Here is a 15,601-nt window from a genome sequence, read left to right on the forward strand (position 1 = left end):
ATATGCTGTACTGTATTGGTTTTTTAAACCGGTTTTGATGAATGTAGAAGGCATGTATGAAGTACAGTCAATTTTTTTGTCTGATGTTTTTGCATTTATTGTACTGTCCGAACTGTGTCATCTACAATATTGGGAAGTCATTTTTCAAAGAGAAGCTTTTTGTATTATTAACTTATGTAAGAACTGCTATCGGTTGAATTTTTCCATTGTTTTTGTTGGATAATCTATATTTGATGACGAAAAAGATTGGGAAAATTATTGCGGCATTCTTGTCAGGAAAGAAATGCGTAGACCTGCTGTTGAGATACACTCAGCCCGAAATTTTTATTTTTTATTTTTTATGCAGATTACACTGTGCTCAATAAATATTGTGTTGAAATTCAAATCATAAATGTTGAAGGGAAAAAAAGCAAAAAGGATACATACTATTGGTACAATTTTTTTTCAAATGAAATAGTTATTTCTCTCCTGAAAAATTTTGCATTCTGGGCAAAAAAAGATCTAACAGCTTTTGTTCGTTTTTATCTATGATCTGTTAGTACAGAGATCCCAAAATGTGGAAAGAAAATCTGTGACAGGTGAACTTGACTACAATAATTTATTCATTACACCTGCAGCAAAATAAATATAAGGCATGAATGTATTACTTTGCAGAGGAATCCTTTTTTTGGTCAGCACATTTAATTAGTAGGCCTACTAGTACAATTAATGTTGAGTCATCCCTCTCATCTCCTTCAACAGTTGCCTAGTGAGTTCGAACTACTATTGTTTTATTAGCATGAAGGAATATGCATTTACATACTTATCTTATTGAAGTTAAATAAGAGGAGCTTTTGATTTTTTCAATTAAAGATTATGACTACTGCCGCACAGGAACGCAGCTTAACTGTTTGCGGACGTGCATTCTGTTCATTCGAACGCTTGAAGACACAATGTTTCGGAATACTAAAAGAAGCAAAACTTTGTTATTCATTCAGAGTTTTCAATTCTGTTTCCTTTATTTGGTAATTAAAAAGACAGATAACAATAATGTATACTATGATATACGCACTTTTTTTTTTCTAGACAGTGGGATGGTTCGAAATATCCCGCAACTTTGATTTTGAACTGCTGCTGTCGGACGTATGTGTCCGCTTCGTCCTTAATGAGTTAAAAGCTGAGACCCTAATGTGAAGAAATAAAGACTGCAGTTGACTCTGCTGGAGTTTGTGGTGTAGCTGTCTGGCTTTTCGCCTTCACACACACACACACACACAGAGGACATGTCTATATTCTTTTGTGGGGATCATTTTTGTCAAGTACATTGGATCTCTATTTTTCTGCTTTGATGTTTTATCCATCTTAGCGTGGGTCGGCCCAGACATGCTGTGTCGAAGCAGTCTGCTCATCATAAATGATCTAAATAGAATCAATGGGTATGTGAAATTTCTGCGAATTACACTTTACAAATAAATAGGCTTACATTAAGACGGCTGACTCTACTGCTCAATTAAACAGAAAGAAAATGTTTTGGGCAGTTAAAGAATAACCTTGAAATGATTGTATTGGCGTTCATTTTGTTTGCATAGGTGGGTGGATCAGTACATCAGATCTGTACACATTTTTTTAAAAATTGACATTCAGTTCATTCTCGTTCAGGCATTTTAAAGTCATTTAATATATTGAAATTATGATATTCCTCAATCTTACTTATATAGACCCAAGCCCAGTCATACTGACTTTTGGCTTAATCAAACATTGTATGTTATAATTAGGTTTTTAGTTGTTATTAGTATTAGGAAGGGGTTTTTTTTGTGTTTTTTTGGTTTTTTTGGAGGGGTTACATTTGCCATTGTTTTCACCACCTCCCTGACCCCCTCCTCACTATTCCCATTCCCCACTCACTGCTCTCCCTCCCCAACTGCCTGACGACCCGGTTTTGCACGCACTTACAACCCTCCTCCCCCCCCCCCAACCCCCCCAATCTTTTTTTGTGTTTCTGTCTTATAATATACAGCATACAAATGTGGATGCCCTTGATTTCTGAACAAATTAACGATATAAGTTTTATATTTTGAAAGACTGATTGTCATTGCGCATTTTTTAGTTGAAGAGAATAATTCTGTTTATTAAGATCAGTGGTTTTTCGGTGGGTTTTTTTGCTGAATTTGATTCATGTACATTTAATGTGAAGAAATGATTTATAACATAAACAAATTGCCGCACATATTTATGGTTTGAATGATTTTATTTGAGACTTTTCTACAACTAACTACAAAATCTTACATCAATTTTTTAGCGTTCATTTACATTTTTGTTTCTTTCTCGCTCATGGTATTGATGTGTTTCTCTTTTTAAAATGATGTTGAAGGTGTGAAATAAATTTTGCTCAAAAAGAAGATAATAATGAATTGGGTTTTTTAAGTGAGAGAGTGGGGAGCTGTTGTTTTTTTGGGGGGATGGCTACAGTAACTTCCCCATCTGGGAATTGACTTCTTCTCTTCTGCCTGCAATGATGAAATGCCTAACCATTACACTACAAATGCAGGGGTGTCAATGTGAAGTGAGTGTGTGTGTTTGTGTGTGTGTGTATGTGTGTCACAGTGTGTGTGTGTATGTGTTATGAGAAATAGATGGTAAAAGAGGTAGGGACAGACGAAGAATAACTTACTGAGAGAACTTGAAATAGTATAGGTTTAACGCCCCTTTCAACACTTTTAGGTTATTTAAGAGTCGGGACCTCCTCTGAGTTAAAAGTCCATTACCAGGGGGATCGAACCAAATGGGAAATTTGTGTAAAGTGCCTTTCCCAAGGACACAACGTCAGACGGAGCTGAGGCTAGAACCCCCGCACCCTCAATCTCACGATTACGAGTCCGATAGCCTAACCACTAGGCTACCTACGCTACTGAGAGAACCTGAACATTAAATAGTTGAGAGGAAAAGAAGAGAAAGGATTAGTGAACTGTGATCAGGATGTTTAGTTCTGATTTTGCGATAGAAGAAGTCTTCAAGAAGAAGACAATGCAACCAAGACAGATGTACTGAAAAGGCCAGAAGCTGCCATATATGAAATTGACTCATCGCTACCTCAGTTCTATCTGACAATTTTTACCATTTGAGTTACTAAGACCATGAGTTCAGAAATAAAATGCTCTATCTGCTCTATCAAAATCTTATGGTTATTCTGAGTCGTTATCCAGCTATTCAAAGAATTGCATTTTAAAAAAGCTTGAAGTATTGGGAAACTTAAATTTTTCATATCAGATTTCTCAAAACTAGGTAGCTCTACTGAGCGGATAGAACTTTGTAATTTTAGGGTAGCGTCATGTCATGGCAAGGACACTTTCTCGCCTGGAAGATACTGGTATTTGAAAACAACCTTTCTGAATAATTAAACAGACGATGTAAGACTGTTGTTCGTGGTGTAGGATATCTGAGTTCGATTCCCAAGCAGGTGGTTGGAGGGCACCACTGGTAGGTCTTACTTCTTTACTTTCCCTCTGCTGTATTCTGTCTGTCTGTCTTACTTTTTCCTTGCATTAAATTGCCATGACTGTCAATGTACATTGTATTTCTCTTTACCCAAACAAACAAACATTGATTCCCAAGTGGAGCGAATTTTTATTGAGTGTCTCAGTCTTTCTGCTAGGATTGTATCCCTCTCAGCCCAGGTTAACCCTGACAGGCAGGGTCAAAGGTCGCCTCCTAAATGATCTAGATTGTGTCAACGCGAGGGCCTAAAAACACCTCATGAGATTCAGGATGCAACAGAGAGAAAAGCATTGATCATTTATTCCTTGCACTCATTGTAGTTGACAAATACATGTACAATGCAGGGCCTAAATTTTTCCTTAAAATAGTCGTTTCATGAGACGGAACAGAGCCAACAATTAGATCTAGTAACTACAAGAGAAAGGCGAACACTTAGTAATCTCTCTTTTACGCAGCAGAGCCCGATATGATGACCTTTGAGTACATCCGGGGCGTGAACTCTGGGTGTAAAAGTGGTCAACAAAACATGATCTGCTCTAGTGCTCTACGCAGCCTTCATTGTTCTCTGGCAGGTCGGATTCCATTGCAAGTTATACAGCAACAGTGACAGTTGATCGATCCTCACTCGAAGCCAGACTAGATCTAGATCTACTTGAGGATTAGGAAACGAAGCTGAATTGTGGAACGGTACATCAGTTGATTCTGTAGATTCGTTTGGAATTTAGAAATCACGCCTAACGACAAGTCACAAGTTGACTTCTCCAGAGCAACTGTCAACAACAAAACAAATCAATGAAAATTATTGAAAAGGAGTTGACAGTACAGTGTTGTCTTCACAAGTAGGCTAGATCTAGATTCTAGTCTGCCAAATCTACAGAAGCTTCCCTTTGGTCTATAATCTAAAGGACGTGGATAGTCAGATTCTTCAGACCTGTCTTCTTGAGTCCTGAACTAAGATCTGTTGTTGACTGTTGGACTTTTTCTGAGTGGGGCACAAAAAGTAAGTCCATAAAAAGGCATAAGCTCTTTTAAAATTATTGACCTTTGAATTGAGTAGCCTAGATCTGCACTTTGCCCACCTGGCTGTGTAAACATTGTCAAGATCATCTGCATTGAATAAACAATTGTCTGTGTCGCGTAAACCTGGCCTGTCTAAAAACTAGATCTAGAATCATGAAAAGGCTACTTACTGTAACAAACAGTGAGTCATGAGGCCATTCTTTTTCTTTTTCTTGGCAGATGACTGAGAAGAGGGCAGAGGAGAGGAGTTGCGTGGTGTATTGTTACATATAATTAGATCTAAATCTAGTTTCTGTTCTTTGTGATTCGTGACTGTTGAATGGAGTGACTAGAATAGATATCTATGATTAATGGTTGTGGCCTGCTACTGCAACTAAAACTTTGGTAATTTTATAGAATCACTCCCGCCTCATAACAGATGTTATTTTGTAGCTTTTCACGGGTTTTATAGTGCCCTGAACATGAATTTGGCTTTATAAAATGTCGCAAATGGTTAGTTTCAGGGCCTGACATCCAACAATAGAGCCAGATCAACAAAGTTTTTAGGTATAGATGAAAGGTGTGATTGGCAAGACCATATGAATATTATATAGTTCTGTTAAAAATAATTTAACTAATTTAATAGAAGTGTACGGTACTGCGAATTTGCTTGAAGCTAGATCCTTACTTTCAAACATAAAATAAAGCCTTAAAATTAACTCTTTACCAGACATTGTTTTTGCCTTAGTTAAACTATTGTTCAACTGGATCAGTTTGGACGAAGATTTAATTTACGTTAATAATTTGTATTTTTTACTTCAAAAAAAGTTTTAGGCTGATCCTCCAAAACTCTTACTAGATCTAGTGTTATAAACAATTTTGGAGAGATATATATATATATTATAAGCAAAGTCATTTCGTCACGAGATGACCGTGTGACAAAATGACTGGTTACCACTACAAAAGCATGCTAAACATAATATAAACCAAAAAAAAGCCAAAGTGGCATGGATAGCAGCCACAAGACGGGGGTGATTCTATAAAAGTACCAACACTTCGGTGTTTCAAAACTACTTTCAGTAGGTCTATGATAATGTTAATATTTAATGTATAATTATATTAATATTATGCAAGCCTTTGCCAATAGGTGGGTACACCTAAAATGTAGACAGAGGGTTGATGATGATAAAGTTTTTAATATTTCGTTTTTATTTAAATTTTTTTATCCATGTGTCTCCTCTTACAAAAACATGATGTATTTACAGACCTTCAGATGGCATGCTAAGCTGTGTAACTGGTATTATAAAATATCAAGTCAAACTCTTTCGGACATAACTATGATGACACATTTTTTTAGAATTTGAACTAAAAATTATTTTATAGTCTTCTTTTATTGCTTTAATGAGGTAGCGTAAACACGGCCTCGCGGGCACTCGCGGCCTTCCGACCGCATGGTATCGGTGAAATCGGGGTAATTCCGATTGCTGTTTCTTTGCTCTTTCTCTATAAAACACCAAATGCCGTACACCTTGAAAAAATTCAGCTTTTCCTCGTTACATTGGTGTAAGTTGTTTATATGTCCAATTATTAGGAGCTGGAGAATCGCCCACGAAAGCGAAGCCCCTCGCAGTCGGAATGCGTGGTCGGCCGGTTAAAAAATTGACACGCATGCCTTCAAATGTTTCGCGGAACGAGGGATGATTAAATACCGTCTTTTCATTTGCGGAGAACTGTAGAGCTTTCAATGGGCTTTCGCGTGGTATATATATTTGGCCTTTAGTGCTTAAATAGAAAGCTTTTAAAAATACTGTCAAAATGTTTAAAGATCACTTTTTACCCAAAATATGTAAAATACCGGCTTAAAAAAGGTATTCATTAAAAGATAGTTTATTTCCTCCTATTAGAATAAAGTAATCGGCTTGGAATTATTTTTTATCAATCCTTTCGCGAGACTCGGAAAGCATGTGACCCCGCACGCGGGGTACACTACAGTATAGAGCCGACTCGCTCGCCGCGGGGGCCAGTGCGGCGCCGGCCGGGTCAACGCTCGGTGTTTTTGTCGAAATAACTACAGATCATCGTGGTTTTGGCGATAAAATACTGATTTGAAATGATCTCAGTCTTGAAAAAAATTAGGCTCCATATATTTGTTACAGTGATTGTACTCTGTTAATATGGAGATGTTTAGTGCACTTGGTACTCTTTTATTGTCTGTCAAACATGGGGTTGCAGCCAGTGACTGACTTAAACAAATTTGATCAAATTTTAAACAACTACCATTTCCTTAAAAATTGACTGAGAGGTTAAAGAACGGTACCAAAATGCTCAGTGGATATAGGCCTTTCAAATGGAACAGATAAATTTGGCATACAGCTACTTTGAAAATTTAGTTTCTGGTACCTACTTTAATTTTCAAAAATTAGCATGAAGAGCATATATATTAAATAGTGAGGTTCATACAAAAGAGAAATTCTGAATGTCCTGGTGTTTGCATTTTTGTGTCATCATAGTAATGAGTAGGCCTAATGTCCGAGAGAAATGAAAAACTTTCCATTTTCATATCTTAATTTCTCCTTTGAAAATGTTGGCAAACAAAGATCAGGAAGATGCAGTTTGTCTCACAATGCATTTTAATGATGAAAAAATGCCACTTTATTCACATTTTACTTTGAATTTCTGCAAAATATAAAATATCTTTCAAACATAACCATGGTAACAAGATGAAAAATACTCTGAAAAGTAAGTTATAAAATCATTTTTAATAGTTTTCTCATTGCTTCAATTTTCAAACATAAGTATGAAGAGCATATAGAATAGTGAGTATCACAGAAGACAGATATTCTGAATGTCATATTATCATATCTTAATTTCTTTTTTGAAAATTCTGGCAAACAAAGATTCAGGATACTCAGTTTGACTCATAATGCTGCATGCTAATGATGAAGAAAATTTCCACTTTATTCACATTTTTTACTATGACTCTATGCAAAATACCTAATATCTTTTGAACATAATCTACCATTACTTAACCTTTGGAATGCAGTGCGATATTAATCATAGCTTGGTTTAAATTTGTTTAAATGGGGGGAAACATTTTTCGGACGTAACAGCTTTTTTTCAAATGTAACATGTTAAGATTTGATGATGCCATAAGAAAACTTAGATGAATTTGTTTCATCCATCGTTGTTTTTCTCGTCTTGCATCGCACAACAATACGCTTTGACAGAATTGACAGGAACAATACGTGTTTCCCCACCCGAATTATTTCTCGAATTGGTTCTCTCGAGCATAAAAAATGATGACAGAGCACGAGGCGTTGCGGGATTTCCGTTTACTGCAAAATTACGCACTGTCACAGCCTCGGAATCAGTCAGGGCAGAGAGTAAACATTGAATGATACTATGCTTGTTCCAGGGCCCCAAAATGGCAGATAGAAACAAAGTCACTAGGAATCAAAATTTCCTTGCGAAATGATGCCACAAGTTTCATGCTCGAAAATGAAAATCTAGAAGGCTCATAAATAAAAAAACAGCTACAGGTATCTTTATTCCTGATATAGCACCACAAATAAATATGATGTAGTTATAGTTGTGGAAGTGTAGAAAGACGAGTTTCTCAGCAATTATTTTATTGTTGAACTTGTCGGAAAAAAAAGTACGAACTCAACGCATCATGTTTTGCCTTCTAAAAATACTTTGATTTCAGAACAAAAAATATTTGTAGATTTTTTCTAATAGCCCGACTGCTATTTTTCAGCTCCCATAGCTGTAACATCATATTTAGTTCAACATACACAAATTTCAAAGCTGTAGCACCATTTTTACTGGAATAGGAAATGACTTTGTAAGGTATATATATATATATTTGAAGAATCCCCCACCTATTGGCAAAGGCTCATATATATGACTTGACATTTTTACTAAAATTTTAAACGAAAAAGCTTAGATAAGTCTACACAGCGAAATCATTGGTACAGTGGAACTCTGATTCATCGAAAACTTGGATTCAAATAAAGGATATGGATTCCCTTTTATTTTTTAAATTCATTATAAATCTATAAAAAAATAACTTGGTTTCAATGAACACATTACAATAGTCTCCGCCAAGGATCCCAGTGCTTGGGAGAAAGGAAAAATGCGGGATCTTAGGGGAACGGGATCTAAGCCGATGTACCAAAAATGGGAGAGTCCATGGTGACTTGTTTTCAGGCCCACAGTCAATAAAATGGTCCACCATTACTCTGAAATGAGCTGACGTGACCTCTGGATGGGCTTAGGACTTGAATAGTGAACAAAGAGTGGTCATCTTGACGACCTATCACAATCATAATGGCACAAGACATGCCATTGGCACTTATCTTGTGTGTGCGCTTACAGTATTGCTACTCCCTTTTACCTGTCCAAAATTTATAGCTTTTCATCTCTGACCGAGTTTCCCCTGCATCTGTCCTAACACACAGTGTTGTGACTGCACCACGGGATCTTAAACAAACTGGGAATGTAAGCAGTGGTATCTAGACCACTGCCTATAAATGAGCGAGCTCGGATTCAGTGATTCACCGAAGTCGCTTGCAGGGTGAACAGCCCCTGATGACTTGGCTTCGCTTCATTCTTCTCCCGCAACAAACTTCATCTATTCCTGGGAACCATTGATGGCATCTGCATCGTGAACCATTATTCGCTTAGCCTGTTTATATCTTATCAATCAGCAGCCTTCTTTCACACCAACACATGCACTGTTGGCACACACACTTGTCTTCGTGTGTGTAGGGGTCAGATGGACAGCCAGCGCACGTGTGACTGTGTGTGTGTGTGTGCGGGCGCATGTGGCTTGGGGGGGGGGGGGGGGGGCACAAATGGTCCAGGCATGGAACGTCAGTAGTCAGTAGAAATACAAATGCATCTCAGTACCCATAGTCATTTTTTCCCCCCAAGGTACTATCAATATTACAAAAATAAGCTAGTCTTGAGATCGATATATACGTAATGAATTGCACAATGGCCTGTGGAATCAAACATTGGGATATGCTAGGCTATACACAGCAAAACAATTTGTTCACCAAACAATACGTCATAGATGATAGTGACGCAGGTGTTCTTTTGAACCAATCAGACCTTTCGGGCAGTGTTTGCGTGGTGGAGTTCAGTCATTTTTTTCCGAGAATTTTCCAGAATTTCTTTGGTATGGCATCGAAGAAGCAGAAATGCCCTCTGATTTGAATCCAGACTACTTTTGATTGAGGAAGTCGAATATATTATCTACATTACTTGCTCGATGTATGTTATTATCTGCACAAAAACCTCATGTTTGCTATAACGAACCCTTGGATTCAGTTAAATTGAAGCTCTGACCCGACAACTTCTTTGAATCCGAGTTCCACTGTATATGAGTCGGTCATTTGGTTCCCTCAAGTGGGAGGATAATACTTATAATGTATAACAGGTAATTCTGAGTCATACTTCAGGTTATAAAGTGATAGATAATCATATTGATAGTCTAAAGAAATTAAATTTGAGAACTGGATTGATCATCAGAGTAGTACCAATATTTTAACCAGTTTTTAATATGGTGCCTCTCTGTATGGGTTTTATTGGTTAGATTTGTTTTTCTTATTGTGAGATTGTTTTGTATTCCTTTCAAACCATTATAGTTAAATTCTATATATTGTGGGTGTAGGTGTGCATTATCTATTATAAGGCTCTCCCTTTTTTGCCAGACCACTCTAGGACTACATCATTAATTTTCAGCCAAATGGAAGTCAGATTGTAACTCAACTATAAGCACCCTCACAAATTGTCTTTATTTATGAAAAATAGTCTAATTTCCAAAACTTTTTTTCCCCTGTTTTGAAAAAAGGCCTGGGAGTACAGGGAGTATAAATATTGAGTTTGGTATTGCTGATGATGAGGTCTTATTCTTATTCTGTTCCTCCATAGCTCAAACAAACGTCAGAATGAAGAATTTGGTTCCTGTTGCTGCATTTTGCTTTGTGGTCCTGTTTTCTGCAGAGCTTGTGAGGTAAGATATATATATATGTGTGTGTTTGCAGAGTTGTTTTTTTAAAGAGCACTCGATGTCTGATAATGGGTCGCATCTATACGGCACATTTTTACACTGCGAATACTCAGTGCACTCTACCGCAAAGTTTACATGAAGGAACAAATACATTTGTTATAAAAATCTGAAAATTAGTAGTGAATGTGGTCTCTCTCTCTCTCTCTCTCTCTCTCTCTCTCTCTCTCTCTCTCTCTCTCTCTCTCTCTCTCTCTCTCTCTCTCTCCCTCCCTCCCTCCCTCCCTCCCTCCCTCCCTCCCTCCCTCCCTCCCTCCCTCCCTCCCTCCCTTCCCCAATGTTGTGAGTTGTGAGCAGAAAAGTGAATGTGTATCTCTGTGAGTGTGTATAGAGCAATCATGGAAGATGTAAGGGAGGAGGAAGAAAAGGGAGGATTTAAGTTGTGGAGATTGTTATTTGATCTTTGAATCATAAAGATTACTGCAGGTGCATGTTTGAATGTTAAGTGCAGACTTTGATTTTGCTGTCCACTATGTTTGGTCATCCTCAGAAATGTTGAAGCATCCAAACTATTTATAGTTGTCTAAGAATTTTGACTTTTTGAATTTGTTGTTGACTGCCTCTGCCTCTTCTTCTATCACTCTTTCCGGGGTTGGAAAAGATATTCAAGTTGGCGGTTGGTGGGTGCTCTGGTATGGTTTGCTCCTTCTTTCCCATCAAACATCTATCATCCTCATATCTCCTCCTTCTTTTCTATGTATACTTCTCTCTATTAACATCTGTAATCTTTGGCACGTATGACTTACTTGTGTTGCAAATGCCGTAAAAAAAGTCACTTTAAAACTGAACTAAAGAGACATTAATTTACTCTTTGTGATAGCATATGTGTCCCAATGTTCATTTTTTAATCATTTTTATTGGGCATTAATGTAGGTGAACTTCAATCTGCACGGGCACATTTAGTTGGGTGGGTTTTTTTCAAACTCTGTCCCATGAAATTCAGCTCATAAGCCACACACAGTTGACATATATTGTTTTGTTTGTTTTCTTTCAGCTCAAGATGGTGCACTAGGCTGAAATCAGAGACATCTGTGAAGACTTTTGTAGAGTCAGCAATGTGTAATGAGTCATATGAAGTTGACTGTGGATGGTTTGCGAGCACAAAGTGTGTTCAGTATGAGTAAGTACAGTAAAAACTGTTTTTTTTTAAGTTTCATAAATGGTGGCTGCATGTGGCAAAGCTTGTTATTGCAGGGTGTTTTTTAAAGCTCAATTTGTTTGGGGTTTATTTTTCATATTTTTATTTGTCAAAGTGAAAATTCAGTACAACTGTTGTTAACGTGCCTGGCGCCTCTTAATTCTTGACTAAAATATAAGTAGGCCTACTGGTATCCAAGGTTTATGACTTACAGTGATGCTGTTTTTACGCCTTTTTTTTTTTGCTTTTTTTTTGCTTTGAAGAGTATATGATATTGTCCTGGTCTTTCCCCATAACACATCTCTATCTCCCAAGTTCTGTTAGCAAGTTATTTTAGTCTCCCTCTGCCTCTTTTATCTTCTATTTTTTCAGTCAGAGCAAGATATTCAAAGCCTTTATGCGGGCCCAAGTGTCCCAGAAACTACTACATTTTTCTCTTCCTGATTGTTTTTATTAGCGATGGTCCCATGCAGGATTCTTTCAACACAGCTTCATTGGATATCTTTTCCTTCCACTAACTAAATAAGAAAGAAAAAAATGGGGGGGGCTCTCATGGTTTAAAGGTATGGTGTTCGCCTCTCATTCAATAGGATTTGGGTCCGAAACCTGACAGTAATGGAAAATTTTCTTCTCTAAAACATTCTGCCCTTTCCTCTCTCTTGCTCTCTAATCATATTTAGTCGTTTGCTTTCATCTTCACTTTCTGACCCCTCTTTTAGGGCCCCCCTCCCTCTTTGCCCCCTTCTCTGGGCTCCTGACTCTTTCAGCAGCCTTTTTTCTGCTACTCAATGGCTCCTTATTACTGCTGTCTTTGAGCCACACCCCTGATCTTAGGTTAGGTAAGATCTGACACCTAGCCTTTTTGGGAAAGAGAAAAAAAATCTCTGAGGTCCCGTGTATAAATTGCACTCTATTAAAGATCCCTTGGTGGTTATAAAATCGATAAGAGCAGGCATCGGTCATCACCCGCACAAAATTCCAAATTAATTTCTACCAAACTGAAAAATACTTAATGTGTCCTGCTCACTCGTAAGACTTCATGCAGTTGGGGGTGCCATAAAACGCTTGCTAAAAACAAAAATTTTCTTTTTTCCCCCCCACAGTTCCGTTCCATGCTTGGTGAAAAAGAATCGCACAATAATCAGGTACAAGATTATTGAGGAATGCTGTAAAGGTTACGAGCTGGACCCCATCAACAATATCACTTGCATATGGATACATGGTGAGTTGTATTTTTTTGTAATAATAATAAAATAATAATAGATAGCATTTGTATAACGCATATCCCCGCTCAGCAGCAGGCTCTATGCGCTTTACACTATATTATTACCCCAGGGACCATAGAACACTCCGAAACATTCTCAGCTTCCCGGGAAGCATACAGTGCGAGCAGCCGATTAAGCGCTCAAACACTAACAAACTGACAAGATCTTTCGCTGTCTATAGCCAGGTACCCATTCCCACCTGGGTGAAGTGAGGAAAATTCGTGTAAAGTGCCTTTCCCAAGGACACAACGTCGGGCCCTTGACAGGATTCGAACCCACGACCTTACGGTTGCGAGTCTGAGAGCCTAACCACTAGGCCACCGACGCCACTTGTAGTCAGCTGCTTATGTTTTTATGGTACCCGATACTTGAAATTCTGTATGAGTATAGTCCCACAGTTCTGTTTACCTGAAACCAGAGGAATACTAGACGTTTGTGCTTTTGATTTCAGGAGAGAGTAATCTGCAGCGGTATGAAATTCTGTCTTTCCTTGTTGGTGAAACTACAGTCTTCGTGCTCTAACGGTCATTTGTCCAAGGTCACCTGTCCGAGACATTCACATATCGAACGATCATTTCCCCCACTCCCATGTGTTTTTTTTAAATATTATAATGACACTATCCTAGGTTTCTACCTATCTAAGACAATCACTTTTCACCTAGACAACGAGTAGCTGTCTCTGTCTTTCTGTTGGGATGTTGTATCCCTCTTGGCCCAGGCTGGCTCTGATAAGCAAGGCCCGAAGCCCGCCTTCTAAATGATCTAAATTGTGTGGATGTGGGCATTTGTAAGTGCCCAAACTTAAGTAAGACCTAAAAATGTCCTCATTTTCTACACTAACTTCCTTCCAATCTGAGTGCTATTTCACCATTTCTTCCATTGGTACTATTTAGCTTTATCATCGCACAGAATAATTATGATAGAATGTTCCTGAGTAAATTTGGTTTCACTGCAATATTCAGTCACGCTTTTGAAGTAGTGAGTCAAAGGTTTGATTATACTGTGAAATAAAATACTTTTTTCTCTCATCTGTGTCTATGACATGAATATCTTTTTAAAGAGATTCACAATTACGGTCGACAGTATTCTTATTTGCAAGAATGTTTGATTTTTATTTGAATCAGAAATTGCTAGTGAGGAAGACAAAGCAACACCATAGGGAATGTGTGCCGAAATCCTGAGGGAACAGACTATACTTTGAGAGGGTGTGGGGGTTGTGCATGGAAGAATATACTCTCAAAGTTGTCTGAGGCGACTACCCATTGTCCAGGAGAAAAGTGGATGTCTTTGACGGGTAGATGTCTTAAACTGTATCATTATACATGTAATGTGACACAAAAATACAGGGGGGGGGGGGCAGCTGTTTGTACAGTTGTTTGTCATATAAAAATGGCCGTAAGAGCAGGTCTGACTGTAGTATGATATTGTATAAAGCTATTTTAAACCCAGTATTTCGTTTAACAGTTTGTCTGTATCATTCTGGACAATGGATGAGCGCATTCTTTTTTATAATTGCCATTGTTTTCTTGCAGATTTATATCCAACATAACTATATGATAATATGTGTGCATAAACCCCGCCCCTTGGTAACGTCTGATTGAAATATGTTTTTATTTGTTTTACAATTGCCGTTTTTTCTTTGCTGAATTAGGTCTGACTTGACTACATAGTATATTATGTTCAAAGCCAACCCTTTGTGTTACATTATCATTCTGTTTACACTGGTTTTCATTTGTCTGCCCTTTTTTGTTTTTTTCTTCTTTTTTTCCTTTTTTTTTTTTTTAAAATATGGGCCATTCCATAAAGAATGAAACTAGTGGCATGCATAACTTGGTTTACCGTGGCCAGTTTAAAAAAATAATTTTAAACAGTGATAGAACCATGGTGGGGGGGGGGGGTTCTTTTTTTTTCCCTTTTTTTTGTTGGGTGTGTTAGGGGACGGTTGCCTCTAACAAGGAAAAAAAAAGAAGAATTATTCTGTGACTGCTGAGAATTTTTTTACAGCAGATGATCAACTCTTCGCTGTGTGTGTCACTGCTGTTTCATTCTCCATGGAATGTTCCATTTATGTGTTGTCAAATGAAAATATATGCTTTTTGTATAGCTCAAATTCCTGCTCAACAGCTAGCTCTATGTGCATTACAATCTATATTATTATCACCCCAGCAATCCTGATAGCGTTCTGAAACAATCTCAACTTCCTGGGAAGCATACAGTGCAAACTGCCTTTTTATACGTGCTAAAACACTAATGACTGACAAGATATTGAAGTACTGTTTGTGAAGGATAGGATGTCAAATTTCTCACGTCTGTTTGTTGCAGGGGAAATGGCGAGAATAAGTAAGCCATGTTTTACTGTTGATTTGGTTGCTTAATTTGCAATGTCGCATTGATTTGATAAGTTTGTTTGCAATTCCATACTGATTTGATTGGTTTATTTGCAATGTTGCATTGCATTGATTTGTGGAGTGTATTCGCAATCCCATACTGATTTGATTAGTTTATTTGCAGTTTTGCATTAATTGGTTTGATGAGTCTATTATTAGCAATTCCACATTAGTTTGATTGATTGATTTGCAATCTTGCATTGATTTGATAAGTCCATTAGCAGTTCCACATTTGTTTGATTGGTTTACTTGCAAACTCACATTA

At 37.6% G+C, this 15,601-nt stretch overlaps 1 protein-coding gene across 1 annotated transcript; it reads left to right on the forward strand.

The window, feature by feature from the left end:
• Window positions 1-3,962: 3,962 nt before the first annotated feature.
• Window positions 3,963-15,289, forward strand: LOC101847799 (the record flags this gene model as incomplete). The annotated part of the gene is given in 5 exon segments (XM_013079108.2): window positions 3,963-4,474; window positions 10,411-10,492; window positions 11,541-11,666; window positions 12,788-12,906; window positions 15,272-15,289. Coding segments are annotated over 4 exon segments (328 nt in total), but the record flags the coding sequence as incomplete, so codon positions are not given.
• Window positions 15,290-15,601: the final 312 nt, after the last annotated feature.

Source organism: Aplysia californica, unplaced genomic scaffold (assembly GCF_000002075.1).
Source record: "Aplysia californica isolate F4 #8 unplaced genomic scaffold, AplCal3.0 scaffold00041, whole genome shotgun sequence".
NCBI lineage: Eukaryota > Metazoa > Mollusca > Gastropoda > Aplysiida > Aplysiidae > Aplysia > Aplysia californica.